This window comes from Triplophysa dalaica, chromosome 10 (assembly GCF_015846415.1).
Source record: "Triplophysa dalaica isolate WHDGS20190420 chromosome 10, ASM1584641v1, whole genome shotgun sequence".
In the NCBI taxonomy this organism is placed as follows: Eukaryota; Metazoa; Chordata; class Actinopteri; order Cypriniformes; family Nemacheilidae; genus Triplophysa; species Triplophysa dalaica.
The window spans coordinates 10,482,665-10,501,989 of NC_079551.1; the positions used below are offsets into that span (position 1 = coordinate 10,482,665).

The 19,325-nt window shown below is 37.3% G+C and overlaps 2 protein-coding genes across 2 annotated transcripts; both read left to right on the forward strand.

Moving 5' to 3' along the window:
• Positions 1-283: 283 nt before the first annotated feature.
• Positions 284-3,007, forward strand: si:dkey-172o19.2 (nuclear factor interleukin-3-regulated protein). Its single transcript, XM_056759538.1, has 2 exons — positions 284-404; positions 1,896-3,007. The coding sequence occupies exon 2, from the start codon at positions 1,900-1,902 to the stop codon at positions 2,905-2,907; it is 1,008 nt and encodes a 335-aa protein (XP_056615516.1). The 5' UTR covers positions 284-404; positions 1,896-1,899; the 3' UTR covers positions 2,908-3,007.
• Positions 3,008-4,845: 1,838 nt separating this feature from the next.
• On the forward strand, positions 4,846-16,140 carry nfil3-4 (nuclear factor, interleukin 3 regulated, member 4). The gene is made up of 2 exons (XM_056759152.1): positions 4,846-5,053; positions 12,782-16,140. The coding sequence occupies exon 2, from the start codon at positions 12,922-12,924 to the stop codon at positions 13,696-13,698; it is 777 nt and encodes a 258-aa protein (XP_056615130.1). The 5' UTR covers positions 4,846-5,053; positions 12,782-12,921; the 3' UTR covers positions 13,699-16,140.
• Positions 16,141-19,325: the final 3,185 nt, after the last annotated feature.

Genomic DNA, 19,325 nt, shown 5'->3' on the forward strand with positions numbered 1-19,325 from the left:
ACCAGATGTGACAGCTCAGACAGTGTGAGCGTTTGTGACTACTGAGGACGGAAAAAGAAAGGAATAGTGACAATAAAATAAATACAACATCAAGCTGCTCAACATAAGTGAGTGTGTTGGTAAAAAAGTATTTTATTCTTGTTTTGTAAGTATAACAATCTAAAAAAGTCATAACTCAAACCACATGTTTGTGCAAGACTCCGCCTCCATCTCTAAGGAAGGAAGATGTGGTCCTCACATACTATTGCTCCTTTCATGCAGGCATATCGCAGATGCATTTTCATGTGCCATCTTGCGTTTCATTGGTTAGTTGTGTTTAAGTCTGGGGTTTTCTCCACCAAAGACTTTTCTTTTCAATCTGTGTCATTTAAAGCAACTATAGCTAGCCTGAATCCTGTGGCAAGGTAAGACAGTCATTTTTTACATCTCCCCAAAAAAGACTTTCATAAAAAAAATCATGCATATAGAATATGCTGTATATTATCAAGGAAAAATATATAGTCTTGTGTAAATTCATAAATGTCATTTATGCAATGTCCATTAGGCACAAAATCATTCTGCAAAAATTGTATTAGTTCAATTGAGATTCTCGTTATGTGTTTATTGCGTTTTAAATATTGATTTTATCTTCTATCGCCAACATTCGAACATTAGATTTTACAAAAGAACAGTTATGAATCTACATTCTGTACATTTTGCAAATAAACTCTGATTAATTTATTCTTAAATGTGTCTTTGAGATTTCTATTTCTTTAAAGATAAGACCTTAAAAATTTTGTGCAGTCTTCAGAATAAGCTCTTCAGTCATTGTAAACCTCACCAAGCATATTTCAGACTTTGCGCATCTTCATTTCTTTAAATGTCGAGGCTCTCATGCAGGTTTTAGAGCTTAGGTAGATCAGGGCTACAGTCGTCAAACTTTTTACAATATAATCAATATTTGTCAAAGTAGGTTGTGTTTTTAAAGTCAATTTTGCATAGGCTTTAAAGTCTTGGCTACATAAATGCCAGTGAATGTTTACATTCACAGGAAAAAACACACAGCTCATTGAGCATAAGTTGACCTTTTGTATCACTGTTGGGCCATGTTGTCACAATGAAGTGTGCTATTAAACAGGCTATTAAATATATTTTGTGTTAAATGAAATATAGAAAAGAAAAACATAATATTTGTTGGCGAAAACAATTATTTGATATTTTGTATACTAGTTTCTTTTTACATACTAAATACATTACATTTACATTTAAGCATTTGGAAGACGCTTCGATAAAAGCGACTTACATTGCATTATCCTATACATTTTACATAGGTATTTGCAATGCCCTGGTATCGAACCCACAACTTTGCATTGTTAACTCAATGCTCTTACCACCGATCTATAGGAAAGCTTAAGCACACAGTTTAACACAGTTCAAACTTATATGAGTTTCGAACGTCACAGAAAAGTTAATGATGGAATTTTCCACTTTAAGCAAATGATGTTGGTCGATTGCACTGACCATAGATGTGTGGTTTCTGCCAAAAAGTTTTTTTCGTAAACAAATAATCGTGCATCTCAACTATCAAACATGATTTTTGCATAAAGATGTCGCATAGAACTTGCTTACATACTTCTCACATCTATTTTTATTTTATACATCTCACAGGAAACATCACTATGCACAGTATTAGTTGACAGTGAGTCGAAAAAAAGAATAATCAAAATTTTGTTTTTCTAATCTAAATAGCAAACATGGAAGACAGTTTCAAAATGCATTTAATAATGTAATTATGGTTTTATCTCAACAATATACATCTGTGTTCTGAACACAGAAATGCAAAAAAGATTGTTGATAATGTTTTGAAGCTTGATACTGTGTGTGATTTTTTGTAATGCCACCCTCTATCTCTCCAGAACAATGACCAACATAGAAGGCGCTGAACATCTCTGTCTTCCGTCCTCCACTGGTGAGATCCCGGCAAGCGAAGATGAACCAGAAAATCGACATTCTCCCCTGCCACGCAACAGGCCATCCCTACTAGCACGTCGACTGTTCCGCCTGCAGTCGTACCACAATAACCTTGTACCCAGCAGACGTCGCAAGCGAGAGATGACCCCCGACGAGAAAAAAGACGCGTTGTACTGGGTCAAACGTCAAAAAAACAACGAGGCTGCCCATCGCTCCAGAGAGAAGCGACGGCTGAACGACTTCATGCTGGAAAGTCAACTTCTAGCACTCAGTGAGGAGAACGCACAGCTCAGAGCGGAGGTGTTGAGTCTGCAGTATCACATGGGGATTGGACGAAGTCTGGATCATCCACACCATGCCATGATGCCCTTCCACATCCCTGTTTCGTCCCATCTCAAGAGGGGTCTGGCTGGTACGAAAGCGTCTTTTTTGGCAGAACGGTCAGAGAGGTACCAGTGTTGGCCACATCATGAGCCCTGCTCTGGTCCATCAAGCGGCCCCTCTCAATTCTTCTCCACCTCAAAGATGCCTTATAAAAACACCAGTGCACCTTCACAGATCCGCCACTCGAACGACAAGCTATCCGAGCAGTCCATGCTCAATTCTGACTCATTTGAACACAACCCTGCGGAGGTCTCCTCAAGCAACGACCCACCAAGCAACCCGCAACCGTTTCCAACCCAGAGAGCTGCGGCTTTACGTTCCCCCTCGCCGCCCCCTCCCCATCTGACGCAAAGCTGGTTGCTCCCCCGAATAAGTCATCCCGCAACTCAACACCACAACCAGATGTTACCCTGGGCCTCATCTTCCCTACGCCCGTCTCCGCTTCATCCCAGCTGGCCGCTGACAACAGGAGCGAGGTCCCTCTGGAACTTCAACAGCAGGTTCAGCACGCTGCAGTATCTGCTGAGATCTCACAACTACGAGGAACCTGAAATGCAGAGAACTCTTAAGTGATACGGCGGCCGTGCTGTCCAAACACGAACAGTCTGCTATAAATGCTTAGTGTAGTGATGTGTGATTGAATCGCTTCATGCAGCCTTGCAAAATAAACCTGTTTTCTGCTTCTAATAAAAAAAGTAAATATGTTACTCTCATTTGCTTAGCCTACTGCACATAGACTAAAGTTAATCTGGAACCGTTTAGTCGGATTTAATTGTTACGCATGCGCGTAACGAAGAACGTAGCAATTCACGTGGTCACTAAACGGTCGATCCTTAACTTGATATTCATTTGTACGTAATTATAACTAGCCTATAAAGTAGGTTACAGAAAATAAATATACCGCATTATATAACTGAAAACATTCAAACTATGTGATATTCTTGCATTTCATGTAAAGTAGTTTTAATAATGATTAGTTCTCGAGAAGCAGATCATGTGAAGAGCTGGTTTCAGGCTGGGCTGTGTCTGATTGAACCGAGGCTTCAACATGTTCACACTTCAGAGTGGATGTAGGCTACATGTGACTTAAAGTGTTTTAAGTGTGGAGAAGACATCAAACGCTTAACAAACAGAACGGTATAGAGCTTTGAATCATTTTGCTTTCACTTTGCATTTGAACAAACTTAATATTTTGTGTTTATGTCTTTTTTTTGAGAGAGAGAGAGAGAGAGAGAGAGAGAGAGAGAGAGAGCTTGTTCGGTGCATCATCAATCATCAATAATTAAAAATGCAGGCTAATAAAACCATTACAACAAAATATAAAGATAGTCTAGTAAAAGGCTACTACACTTTTACCACAAAAAATATGGTTAATTTTCGTAAGGGAATCAGGCTAAACTTAATGGCGTATTTTCCCGCTTTTAAAGTAAAACAATAATTTGACTATTTTATTATGTACAATAATAAAATAGTCAAATTTGACAATAATAATTATTAGGCTACAACATACTTAAATAACTTTTACCTATAATATTACATTTTAAAACTGTGAAGAGTGTTTATTCTGATATACGAACACCATCAGAAAACTGTAATATATATATAATATAATAATATGTTATATGTAGCCTATATTAAATGGTAAACATCCAAGAGATGGAAAGTGAGTTAGGATGGGTTTCAAGAAAGCGAATCTATCATCAAATTCATCAAAACGAAATTCATGTGTCTCGTAGAGAACAGATCTATGTAGATTTATAAATATTTGTCCTTTGGTTACAAATGCATTATGTAGAAAACATATGTAATCATATTGATCGGTTAAAAATAAATAGATAAATGAATAAATAAAACTGGCAGTTTATATTTAATATCAGTCAAATATAAATAAATAAATAAATACAGACATACATACATAAAGGAAGAAAGCTTACAGCTCGATTCGAATGCAATACAATGAAGTGGCTGCAGGGGGCGCGCTATCCCTTAAAATGCACAACGTGCCTCACACTGCCAGACATCAGACCACATTAAGTTGTTCTGAACGTAAAAAAAACACACACCTGAATTAAAATATGTATAAGCAAACACAAGCAAACAAACAGCAAAACACAGATCACACAACATAACCGGTTACTTATTTAAACAGGAACGAACCAAGATGTAGCCAAATACTCACATAATCAAATATTCAGTGAAATGAAAATTAAGAATCGGTTGTTACTCACGCTCATTTATCAACCATTTGTGAATTTGGGAGAGCTCTGGGAACCAATAGAGGAGATAATAAATACCTAGTTTTGATGCACAAGCACTTCAGTAGATGCCCATCAGAAATGCAACCTGTAATACTTTAACATCAGTCCCCTTTTTTGCACCTCATTCACAAAGGCACACATACACCCACTGGCACCCACACCCACGCACGTATATAAGGGCATGTTGGCCATTGCATAGAGTTTTTTTCGCTCTGTGTTGGTTGCGTACACATACAGGGGCTTGTGGGCAGAACTGATCTCATAACAGTCGAAAAGGCAGTCTCTGACATTTAATCACACCTTACACCAAAGACCAGCCACAAGTCAGAGAACAATTTTTTTATCGACACTCCACGGCAGGTGAGACACTCGGGTCACACAGTCGGCGGGTTCCAGTAAGATAAACAGCCTCAGTGATGTCAGCACCGGGTCACCCGACAAGGCTGTTTGAAGCTGAGAAGGTAAGAATCTTATTTTTTATGTTTATCAATCTGTATGACGGTACAGTGTAAAGTTATAATGAAGTCAATATCTGTAGAAACTGACATACGTGGCATAAAGCACAAAAACATGGCGTTGGCTCAAAAGTTTTATGCTTTCGTAACAAGGGCCTTCACACGAACAAACACCTTGCTGTTGTATATTAAACCTTTTCTTGAAATATAATGAAAACATTTGAGGTTCCTTGTATTTTTTAAAGAATAGTACAGTTTTAAAAGCAGAACAGCAAGGTAAGACTCATCGGATAAGCGGTACGACTTCACATTAAATGTGCTTGGTAGCTGACGTACATGACTTAAGATCACAAAATCTCATTTCAGACGCAACCTTTCAATCATCAGATACTCCATTCTTTGAGTCAAACGTATATTAAATAAATCAATAAATGACCTGCCTAAAAAAGGGAAATATGCGATTATTCATAGCATATTCCACACAGTCTACGTTAACAGTCAATTTTGTCATTCTTCACTTATTGTTTAAAAAATGTGAAAAAATAACGTTTAAACGTATTTAATAATAGTTACATTGGTAAAGATTTTCTTGCAAGACCCCAAAGATGAGCAGAGTGCATTTAATTATATTTGTAATTGTATATGTAAAGTTGTTGATATAGAGACCTATAATATGTTCAAAAGTGAGAATCAGATCATGTGAAGGTGGTAAATGTGGGTAGTATAAGGAGATCTGTGGTGTCTAGTCATCTACAACGATAATCTAAAATGATTTCAGAGGAAGATTGTATAATTGTTGACATATATTCAAACCCAATACACTAACAATGACATTTCTGGTAACTGTGGTTCGTTTAGTGTTACGCAAAAGAACTACCGAGTTACGATTGTGCATTTTGTGTGTGTGTGTGTGTGTGTGTGTATAACGCTAAAGACAATTCCCATCCAAAGGTGTTGGAAAAGTCAGACCACTGGTAAAAATGCTACATTTTGTATTTGTTTACAATTATTTTCATTACAAATTATATCCTAACTTGATCAATTCAAGTTAAAAGTTAAAAATTTTTGGTCTTCAAGTATTTGGTACAGCAAGCATTCGAGCTGGCATGGACTTAGCAGTTTACGCCAAACCTGAAGATCCATCTTTTTGATGTAAACAAGGATCAATCTTGAATATCTCAAACAAATCTTTTTTTCTACAAGTGTAAATTGCATTTAAACTAGATTTAAATCCTCATTTTTCAATGTGGTCTCAGATTTACAGTAAAGATTGCACTACCGTATAGATACACCGTTAGGCAATATAGTATTGTACGGAAAATATTTAAGATATTTGCACAAACTTAAAAAAAACTATCTACAGACATGAAACCTCTTTAAAAAAAAGTAGCTGCAGCTTTACACTTTCAAGGAATTTTTTTTTGCAAGCAAACGTTATTTTCCATACAAACATCTGAGCCTCTATATATAAAAAAAACATACAGCATAACAACTAAGGACAAAACCAAAACCATAAGCCAGGAAATAAACTTGTACAGAAAAGCAGGTGGCTCGAGGATAGTGAAATAAATAGTTGACAAAAAAGGAGAAGTTACTGAAAAGCACCATATAAGAGAGTTTGTAGGCAGCAGGTGCATGGCTCGCCCAAGCCTCAGGAGGACGTGTGGCCTTCTAACTACTAAATGAACATTGTAACCAGATTATAAATTTAAATTTCTTCATATACTGTATTTATACTCATACAGTGAACATGTAAATAACACATAAAAATGAGAATGTCACTGCATTTGATGACAAAACCAAGTGGAATAGGCTAACAGATGATGCTAGGCCTCACTTTATTTCCCATCCAATGACTTTTACCTACTGTAATCTGACCTGAGGTCATATTTAAAGTGGAATGATGTAATTTCCCCCTCATGTTCACACCAGTCTCTTAAAAAAGTGACTGCAGGTGTAGTTAAATTGCATTACTGAATATTTCGCTTATGTTTAACGACTAAAAAGTGCGAGATGAAAGAGTACATTAACGGATTGCTTCGCAAGCGTGTTCTTTGAAATACTGTAATGTGCGCCTTTAAAGTGCACCTCTGTGACTTGTTTTCTTCTTCACAACACGAAAGAAGATATTTTGAAGAATGTTTCAATCCAAACACCTTTGGCCCCCATTGACTTCCATTGTATGGACACAAAACCGCTAAGACATTTCTCAAAATATCTTCCTTTGTGTTCAACAGAAGAAAGAAAGTGAAAAACATAACAGTGAATAAATCATGAAATCAATCTTATTTTTACGTGAACTATCCCTTTAATATGATGTTTTGTTGTTTAACGCAGTGACATTTACTCAAGTGTTAGGTTTTCAAAAGCAACTTTTCGAGCATGTAAGCTATACATTTTGCGTCAAATGTTCATACACGTGAACCTGCAAAGCATTGTATTTCAAATGGTTCATCGTGTTTTTGTTTTAATGATAACTTCTTATTACATGCTTAACACAGGAAGAGGCAAACGAGACCAACAACACTTTTTTTACTTTGGAAGCGTATATATGATTGTGTGTTTGTGTGAAGGATTGTGGCACAGCGACAAAGCAGGCAGAGGTTATATTTATAGCTGCAGAGCAAGTGTTACCATTACCACACCTAAACGGTTAACATATCAGTGTTTCCAACATGTGCCCTGCATTGGCTGCCTGGAAGACAACTAAACGTTTAACAAATAACAAACTCAGCTTAATCATATTACAGGTGCATTCCCCCAGAGGATGCACATCAAAACCTGAAGTGCCTCCCGCAACTAAAACGTCTGTCAGTTTAACGTTGAAGTTTATTTGCAAACTATCACATGATGTCCTGGATGACATGCTTGGTACCAACTCAGTAACCAGGCAAACATTTTGGAAACACAAGAGAACGCGCTTTACGTTTGAAAGGGACAAGCAATGGTGTCGATGTGGAAAAGCTTGTGCGAGCAACACCATGACAAGCTTTATTAACAAACCACCCCTTTAACAAGCTGACACCTAAATGTCTGCGCTTGTTTTCACACATATCTAAGTAAGTTTGACTAATAATGAGAATTGGTTGAGTTTTGAAGTAGCACAACGTGTCACTGTGTGGTTAAGCATGACCCACACAATTATAAAAAAAAACATGTCTACAACCTAACACTGGTTACATCAAGATAGGCGTAACAATTCCGTTTAATCATGGGAAAAATGAATGATCAAAGGCTAAAGTTGGTTGATGTCTTAAGGGTCAACGTTGTCCATGATGATGTGTAAAGTGATAGTTCACCCAAAAATGAACTCTTTGTCATGATTTACTCCCCGTCTAGTTATTTCAAACCTGTATGATTTTCCCTCTTGTGAAAAACAGGAACTGGTACCCATTCACTTTTATTTTTTGGAACTGGTGTGCCTCACACGTCCTGAAAGTGTAGCTGGGGGCTCTTTGGTCGCCCCTTGGTAGCTGGCTGCAGTACAATTCATAAACCCCACCCGCTCCATGTAAACGAATGGGACTTGAGTCAAAATAAAAAATAAATTTACAATTGCTGGAAAATTTTCCGAAAGATGGTTTTGATCATTTAAGGTAGTTGTTATCGCACTGAAATATGTGACCCAGTCTTAAGTAGCACGGGAACATTTTTAGTTAAAGTCAAAAATACATTGTAAGGGTCAAAATTGACGATTTTTCTTTAATGCCAAAATAATTAGGATATTAAGTAAAGATCATGTTCCATGAAGATATTTTGTAAATTCCATATGCTAAAAATATCAAAACTTTATTTTTGTGAGTGGATGGCCAGTACAGGGCCTCTTATTAACAACTTCAAAGTCAATTTTCTCAATATTATTTTGCATCCTCAGATTCCAGAGTATTAAACGGCGACATCTCCACCAGATATGTTCATATCATAACAACTTACACATCAATAGAAAGCCTAATTATTCAGCTTTAAAATTATGTCAAAATCTTAATTTAAAAAAATTGACCCATAAGACTGCTTATGTTGTCCAGGGTCACATATGTTCAATTGTTCGTTTTTGGGATAAGTTTGATTTTAGCTTGTCATTTGATGCTATAAAAACAGGGCGTGTCGTTATGATTGACAGTTCTCTGAGCAGACTGTCCCACCGTTTCTTCACCGGACGCAACATGTGCGATGCGACACTTCAAAATACATTAAAAACGCATTAGAACCCATTATAATTCAAATATTATCCACACTGGATGCGGCACAGCGAGACGCGACAAACCCATTAAGAACAAGCAGGTTGTCATGTCGCGGACTGTCACTTCTGGTGTAGACACGGTGTTACAGGTTCGAGAGGAGATTCAAGACGTAACCAACTATTAAGGCAGCGATAGATGCTATTTACACAAAGTCTTAATAGCAGTTCAGTACACTAACGGAAAATACCTGTATTTTTTGGTTTAAGTAGAAAGTTAGATGCTATTTATTTACCACAATGCCCTTAGCTGTTATAAAATGCACCGTAACCCACTGCTTCATGGGGTTTATTGCTTTTATAAAACGGTTATTCCATATGCATGCCAAGGTTTCATGAAATAACGTAAATAAAGTGATATTTAGGCTATGTAATGCAGTCAGAAGTTATAAATAGGGGTATTTTATAACGGCTCAGAACTAGGCTAAACCAATCAGGACAAGAAAAAATATTCACAAGAGCTGTTTGAATAGTGTTTTGAGCGTGCTCCAGTGACACCATTTCCATTGTTTTCCACTGACAGTTGTCATTACAAATCGAGTCCCCTTTTGAAATAAGGACCCCACGTGATTCTGTTGCCTAAGATAACTTCTAATGGGTACTCTTTTTAGCGCCTGATTGTAATTCTTACAAAATTAAATTACGATTTATGTCGCTAGTACTTAGTGTAGAAGACAATAATGGTCATTTTAACAAAGTGCTTCATATAATAGTCCCCTTTTTGAGGCTATGGGATGTGAAAGTAAAACAAATCTTGTTGTGACTGTTTTAGTTATTTACTATAATAAAACCATGATAATTTTAAAATATCGAAAGTGATGTTTTTTGTTAGTTAAGCAGATTTTGACTCACAAATACTGGCGTGTATGTTACATCAAGCTTATATGCTCACATGTTTTTCGTTGACTTTAATTTTAACATGCTATATAAATAACAACGCTTTTATTTTACACATCGTATTTATCTCGCTTGAAGCTAACGCAGCTTCGGTGAGCCAAACGACATCATCTCTTCGACAACTTTGTGATCAGACATTACAACTACCTACTTAATTGGGTCCTCAGCGGACACAATTTACACAGGGGCCAAGGCTGTGTCCCAAATAGCCCCCTATACCCTTACATAGTGCACTATTTGAGGGGACATCCATTTTTAGTGGTGTCCGGGTTCATTGTGGACAGTATTGAGAGCACTCATTCAATCCCATGATGCATCCTAATAATGAGCGTACAACTGATGTACACTCACGGCCAACTGCTAGCCATCTATCGTGATGCTCGACGATTCCTTCTGCGCAGGCCTAGGCTCCAAACTGACGTTTTTGCACAAACCGTTTTTCAGTACCCGTTGTCGGACGTTTTGCGCTTAGTTCATTACAATTGAAGGAAGTGGCGTCACGCTGACCATCTTTTTTTACAGGATGTGGTATCGACACAAAACCAATGCAAGTTAACGGGTTCCGCCATGGTTCGGTTACCAACGTTCTTCGAAATATCGCAGAAGAAAGTAAGTCATATAGGTTTGGAAAGGCAAGAGCGTGAGTAAATCATGACAGAATTTTCATTTCTGGGTAAACTAACTTTGATATTGAAGTGTCTTACACAGCCCCCAATTTTTTATTCTGTTTTCATTTATTAGATCTCATGTCTTTGAAAACCTTTATATGACTCTTTCTTCTGTAAAACACAAAAGATGATATTTTGAGAAATATATGGTTTCGTGTCCATACAATGGATGTCAACGGGGACCAATGTCTCTGATGCATTTACACAGATAAAACCCTAAAACCTTACCTATCACTTTAACACTATTCTTTTTATCTATAAGTTACACACTTGTTTTGAACCCAACCAAACTCTTGGTTATACTTTATAGTTAACAATGCACATAAATAAGTGCACAACGGTCAGTGTAGCATCACACTGCGGCATCTGCCTCATAGCTGTGGTTTTATTGAGCATCCACAGTTCATTCCCTTCTCAGTATTACTTTCGTGCACACACGCTGTGTTCATCAAACAATGTTTCGCTGGCTCGTGGCTTGGCCTAACAGTCTGTTTGTTTTATGTTGTGGTTAGCATCTGTGTCACGCTCTGAGACCAGATTCCCAGACCGCACAAATGTCAGGTAAAAGTAAGGGATGAGTAGGATGTGGTTAGTCTGCACGAGAACAGACACCCTGTAAACTTGGGGAAAGGTTTTCTGGGGAGAGAAACCGCAGTGAGTGTGGGCGACGTGAACTAGGGAAGTTGAGGGTTAGTCTAATAATTTGCGAACTGCATTAAAGATTGCTGTTGAAATACTTAAATTTATTTGCACACAGTAAGGCTATTAAAGGGATAGTGAAATGAAAATTCTGTATTCACCCATATCTTGATAAAAGTCTGTATATGATTTTTTTCTTCCGTTAAACACAAAACAAGATATGTGGAGAAACGTCTCAGTGGTTTTGCTCCAAATATCTTCTTTTGTGTACTGCAGAGGAAAACAGGTTTGTACAGGTTTGGAATGTAAACAAAGTTAAAAGAAATGACTTTTGAGCTTTTTGATGCCTAAACCACTTACGTTTATTAAATTTCAGTGCTTGAAAGTGAGACAACTTCATACAACCACCAAAATATTTCCTTGGGACTGAGTTGGCTCTGGTTTATCATAAAAAAGGCTTAAACCATAAACCGAAGTTAGTTTGAAGATTTGTATTTACATATTTTTAAATAAAAAAAGAATTAAAATGAACAGTTACATGTGTCTGTACAAAGAAAGCTTACAATGTCTCAATGACATCTGAGGGGAAGTCAGTCTGTAGCATAGACACACTAATTCCATCATTCTTCCACTGGTGACCCACAATATAACAGACCATCTGTCAGACTGCGTGGGGCTTATGGAACCCTAGAGTTGGAAGAGATGGTTCTCAACGTGTCTGAGTCATCACAAGTGTAACAGTGTCTGGGATGCAGCGAACACCCCCAACATTCAACATTGCATTGCGATGCTATACAACGCTTCTTTGTCACGTCATTGAAAGGCTTTCATGTGGCTTTGGTCAATGGCTTCCTCCACATTTCACAAGACCGGTTGAACCATCGACATTATTAAAAATTGCAAACAAGCGAGTTACAATTAAGATCTTTCAATAGTGAAAATGTACAAAAAATGTAATATCATAATGCCATATAACTGCGTTGACTGCAATATGCAAGTGCAAGAGTGACTAGCAATGTTCAACCCCACTTAACCACACCAAGCAAAAGGTTTTAGCTATTTTTATCCCTAATGATCATTACCCGAACATTACAGGAAGGCAACCTGTGAATTATAAGACAAAGTGCAAAGCACCTGTAAGCAGACTAGTCTTTGTCAGGTAAGGATTAAGACTTTTATTAAAATAATGGGGAAGCAATTTGCAATTTATGTAGAAGACTTTTGGCCTAATATGGCAAATGAATAAACCAACAATGCACCTGCAAAGGAAATAACTGTGCACTTTCATTGTAGGTTAAGGAGCTGGTGACAGCATGACTGAGAAGCAAACTCGGGACTAATATCTGACTACCTACTGTAGATACCACATACACAGCAAAAACAGGTGCGTATTGCTCAAAACCAGAAAGCTGTGCACCTGGCCGAGGCTGAACATGGAGTCCGCTTTGAGAGTGAGATGGGAATCTGAGGTGGAGGAGGAGGAGATGTCTCCCAGAGGTCTGGCAATGCGTCGCAAACGAGAATTCATCCCAGAGGAGAAGAAAGACGCGATGTACTGGGAGAAACGCCGCAAGAACAACGAAGCGGCCAAACGTTCGCGTGAAAAACGAAGGGTCAGCGACTACATGTTGGAGACGCGGTTGGTTTCGTTGAGCGAGGAGAACGCTCGGTTGCGAGCAGAGCTGTTGGCTGTGAAGCTTCGGTACGGTGTGCTGAATCCCGGGTCACCTTACTCCTCACCTCAGAGGGCCCTGTCTCATACGTTTCCCACCTTGACTCCACAATCTCTGGTTTCTTGCGCAGACAAAGATTTCTATTGGGGTAAAAGACAAGATAGGGAGACTTCCAACCTTTCTGGAAACCAGCAACCACCCATCTGTCTCGGTACCCATCCCGGGTCGGCATTTCTGCCCACGCACCCCATGGCTATACGAAGAAATTTCCCATATTTGCTAGACCTCCCCAACCTCCATTCTCCAACAACAGCACCTTTACTCTTTTCTCCACACCTCGCTCCGCCAACCGGTCATTGGGCGGGGCGACCCCTGCTTCATCCAGCGAATCACAGGATCTTGTCCGACGAGGAGGGTGAACAGCAGGTGCCGGCGGATTGTACTGCCGCGCTACCTCACAAACTCAGATTGAAGACGCAACGTACAGACAATGGTGCTAAATCTGCTTCGCCGACCCCAGTATATGTATCAGATTGAAAAGCAAAACTGAAAAAGTCATGTTTACGCTTTTGCATTATTGGCTTGTTTTCAAGTAAACATATCTGAACATTTCTATTCAAGATGCGTTCGGGTAGTTGACAAATATATAGCACATGTGTCTTATGGTGTGACGTGGCAAAAATCTTGAATACAAACTGTTAATAATATATTATTTTATATTATTATAAAAATAGCATATGAGAGACTTATCCTCACAGGGTTTTATTTCAAAAATATTGCTGTCACATCCTAGGACAGATTTACACAATTATTTGTCAACTACTCATTAATCTGGAAAATATCTGATAAACATCTTAGAAAAATATGTTTTATACAGTATATTTAAAATCATAAACATCTTTCAGACATCTTCTAGATGTCTATATGACGTCTGACAGGAAACGTATTGCAGATTGCGAACAATCAAAAAAATACCCCTTGCAGATGTACACTAAATGCAGACATCTAGTAGACGTCTCCAAGATGTATGTGTGCTTTCAGGGATGGAAAAGAGATCCGACAAAATTAAGCAAGGTTTACACTTAAAGTATTCAAAAAACTAGTAAAACAAAGTTTAGTTATCAAAAAGTTTTAATTGCTGTTAAGCATTATTATCAATACATTTAAAATGTTCCCAGTGAAGCAGGAGACTCGTGGCTAAAATGACTGACTAGTCAATATCAGTCATAAATAATGTCAACAATGAGTCATTTGTTTTAATCACGTCATCACGTCTTTATTTTCCTGCCAAGTTGATTGACTGTAATGTTGCTTATCAAAAATATTTGCGAAAGGTCAAACTGAAGTCACACGGACATTGAAATGGTTATGTTTGATGCCTGATCTATTTTTGGAAAAACTCACTATGGTTTCCAGAAGGAGTTCGGTTGACCATCTCTTTCTTCTTATTGGTTGTTTAAAAGCATTTGTTGCGCAGGTGGATATTTGCATGTTTGTCATTTTATAAGACTTCCATTTTGTCTTATCCATCTGGCCGAATCATGTGACATTTCGTTCATGTGACATCAAATTTGACTCAAGAATTAGCTGTGTTTTAAACAGCATACTAACACAAAATATGACTTTTCTTCGCAGTGCATACAGTATGCTTACATGTAGGTATTTGGCACATAGTAAACTAGTGTTTTATTCCAAACATATCCAGTGTGTTGGTCAACATGGCTCCATTTGCCCCCGCTGGAGGGTGTCGGAACTACACCACCTGGTTCTCCATAGATAAACTTGGTTGAGCGCTTGAAAATCTGAAACTTAAAAAATGTTGGGTTGCTTCAAGCCATGGTTGGCTAAAATATGCACAAATGCACGTGCTGGTTTAAATTCAGCTAAGGCCTTCCATGAAAAACATAATTTTCATCCAACGTGACATCCAGAGCAAACATTCAGTAGTATGAGTGTTTAGGTATCAAACCCATAAACATAATAGTGTTGCTAATGCATTTCATAGAATTAACAGCTGAGCTACACATATACATAAAGCACATGTACTGTCAATAAAGTGCTACTGATGTTAATTTGCTGTAAACTTGCTTCAATTCTGTTTGATTGTGTGTCGTTTTCTTATCACACAATGCGTATATTCACAATAAGTGTTTATTGATGATGCTTTGTTCAAATTGTGCTGTCCTAATATCAGATTGAGTGGCCGGTCATTTAAGCATTGCCTTTTATCTTTCTTTATTGACACAATGACGATACTTGTTTGTGAGATATTACCTCTTATTCCGGTTTTCTCTGGTAATCATTCACTGCAAAGCATGTGAGAAGCGTTATGAAAATAAATGTGAATTGTTTGTGAGGTATCAACTGGCATCGTGAAATATATCTTTGTCTTTTTATTTTAGGGGCTGTTTTTAATGACTACTTGAATAGACATAGTCATTTGAACTTGTTTCTAAGAGCCATTTTTTCAGATTAGTCAGGTTGCAACATGCTACTAGATAGTTCTTCATTTTGTATAATGAACAACAGATTGTTTGTTTCAATGTATTATGCAGTGTGTTTGTTTTGCATTTACTTACAGTACATTCAGAATAATGACTTCATATGCCAACTGTACGCATGTTAACAACAACTGTTGACTGATAGGTCATTAGCTCGGATGCTAATTATCAAGGATATCTGAAATTCATATGAAATAACATTTGCATGTTCACTTTTGAATTCAAGTCAGCTTTGCTTACAGAATGCATTTTTGAGAACTTAAGATCTATGGCTCATATACTGTAAAACAAATAAATGTGATACTGTTTAATGTAGACGTATTTAATCAACAGATTTCTTAGGCTCTTTGCTTTTCTGCCATACTATGTAGTCACAAAATTGTTTTATTGACGTTCTTTTTGTAACTTTTACAAAACATTTTGTAAGGTTGTATTAAATGTGTGCTCATCTCATCTTGATTTTTTTACAATAAATCTAAACACCAAAGCTTTTTGAGTCCATTTATTTAACATAAAATATTTACCACAGTTGAATTTATACAAAATTTTCTCTTGATTCTGTCGTTGCATTAGGCTGAGGCGGGCTAAAGGTGCGAGCTGTGCTATTGACTTGCCACAGGCTGAAAAGCTCCACATGGGCTGCTGTGGTTTGTGAGTGTGAAGGGGGGGTTACAAACTTGAGTTTCAGTGGCCTAGGAAAGCTGTTCGGGGGGTTTCTCAGCAGCAATGAGTCACAGCTCATGATCAATCGCAGATGAGCCGCTGACATGCTGCACATTGCAGAGACAAAAGCAACAACTATGCGATATATAATGATTCACTGACTTGCATAACAGGCTAGAATACAACGTAATCTTGCATCACTAGATTTGCTTAATAAACCAAAGTTGTGATTAAGTTGTGTTGAGTGTCTTTTGTGAAGATCAATAACTCTCGGTGTGAGATGGTTTGGGACAAGGGCATCGATTTTTTTTTCTTGCTGTGACCACTTGAAAGATTATAGAGAAGTACATTGAGAAAATAGGAAGTTAAAAGTATATTTTGTTAGTCTTTTATAGCTGTACACCACATCCTCTAGTGCAAATTAACTCTGTGTTGCAAGACTACCTGTCGGCCTACAAGATTTAGTTACTTTTGTCTTCTGTCTTATTTTATCTAATTTACCTAATTTATCTAAATACTTTTTTAAAGGCGAAACAAACGCGATTGGTTAAACTTTACTGTGTTTTTCTTAAAAGTATAATGTGTAGTCTATGAGTCACTAGCAGCACCAAACCCATGTAAAAAAAGATTGTTTTAACCGTCATTGGTTTGATAAAAGAATATCCCCGTCCCCAAACCACTGGACATGCTATAGAATTTGTTGCATTTTCGCTGATCAGACGATGATAATCAGTTCTGAGATGCTTTAAATTAAATTTGATGAATAAATAACCCCAAAAGTGAGTATTTTGTCATCATTCAGTCACCCTCAAGTTGTTCCAAATCTGTATAAATGTCTTCGTTCTGAGGAACACGGAGACGTTTTTTAAAAACAATGTTTGAAACACAGTTCTTGGCCACCATTGACTACCATAGTAGGAAAATTGCGTTGTTAATCTCTTTTTGTTGAACACAAAATAAGATATTTTGAAGAATGTAAGAGAAGCAGTTCTGGGGCACTTTCTGTATTAGCCAAAAGTGCCCCAGAACTGTTTGGTTACAAGCATTCTTTCAAATATCTTTATCTGTGTTCATCAGAACAAAGAAATGTACACAGATTTGGAACAACTCATGGGTGAGTAAGTGATGACTGTCCCTCTAAAGAGAATACACAAATGTTTCTTATATCTGTCTCGAATGACAATCTAAATTCATAGACAACACTTTATTGCGTGTACATTTTTCTTTCAGTTTGAGTCACTTCGAACACAAACACATTAAGCCATGACATCATAGGTTATCAAACTAATCCAGGAATAATTTCTGTGCATTTACAACATGTTAAACCAAAGTCATGCGTGTGACTCTGTAGATCCACAACAAATCCCTCAATGAAAACAATGCAAAAAATAACAATGCGCAGCTTGTGTCTTTACAGTCTTTAAAAATCCTAACAGTAGATAAGATAGAAACCAAGCAGAGCATTATTGAGGTAATGTCTAATGGGTCGCAACTGCATATAAATAATGCCTTGATAAAGATCTGTATGCTGTATCTTTGGTGTGAAAGTGAAACAGGACCTTTTTGACACTTCGCTTTTTTACATTTATACATAGACTGTTGATTGTTAGCACGACCAACGCTGCAAACCCATCAGATCAACAAACGTTAAACACTTTGTATGTTTTGTAATGTTAATAAATTATAAGAATGCAATTTTTTGTAATACATTTGTGATTTGTATACATATTTGTAAATGATCTTTAAATGTTTGTGTTAGGGCACGTTGTGCCATTGTTTCACCATCAGATTCATATATATTATTTAAGACTGTAAAATGGGCAGGGTCAAAAGGTCATCTAATCCATATTAAATCATGTCAATTAAAATCAGTAAAACATTTTATTATTGTTGTCAACTAAAGTCTATTTAAATATATCAAGTCTATTTAAAAGATCCATATCAAGTTATCGCTCCACGTTACTTATCACATTTATTTTCTGCATATGTGCCATGATGCCATCTACACCACACAGCAGGGTTTTTCACACCATATCTGACGCCGTCTCCAGCACCAGACATTTTTAAGACATTCTTTGTGGCATACAAGTCAGCCTATTAGTAGAGGACTTGCTGCTTGGAGTGTCAAAAGAGAGAGAGTCCAAAATGTGCAATGCGGGAACGGGCGTACATTCAATAGGAGATTCAGCTTTTGTGTAGTTTTGTTTCAGTAAACAGATGGTGCGAGGAAAAAAGTGTCAGGATAAGAACATAAATGTGTGCAGACATGCTCGAGCTGACTGAAACAGATGTTTTTGGCCTGCAGTCGCTCAGTTATCACGTCACTTCATGCTACACTTGTAGGACTGAATCTAAAAGAGGATGTTCTTCTAAAAATGTTGTTTTAAATTGCTTAAGGAACATCTGAGAACTGCTGAGTCTATTGCAGCCAGATATTCTCTGATTTAGTTTTATCGTGATAGTTTTAAAAATCCATGCACAATTCTACTCTTATGTGTGGTTGGTTCTCCAAAACAATTCACAAATGGCTACAAACGTCTTATTTTGAACAACTTGACTGTTTTATCGACCTGGATCTAGGTGGTGGAAGAACAAACAAGCTTGTCATCATAATCGTCATTACAGGCAGAAAACATCGGAAAAAAAAATTCCTTTACAAGATATATACAGTAGATTGCATTTTATAAATATATCAAACCACACAATCAACTTCTCATGTCATATTAAAGTGATAGTTCACCCCAAACTACAAAATCTGATTTATTCCACTATTGTCATATTTCTGCAGACCACAAAAGAAAATATTTAAAGAATGTTGGCAACCGAACAACAGCAGTACCCATTCACTTTTGATCTATAGACACACAAGCAATCCAAGTCAAAGGGTAACGCTGCTCTTTGGTTACCAACATTCTTCCAAATATCTTCTTTTTTGTTCTGCCAAAGACATAAAGCCATACAGTTTTGAAATGACAAGAGTAAATGAGGACAGAGTTTGCA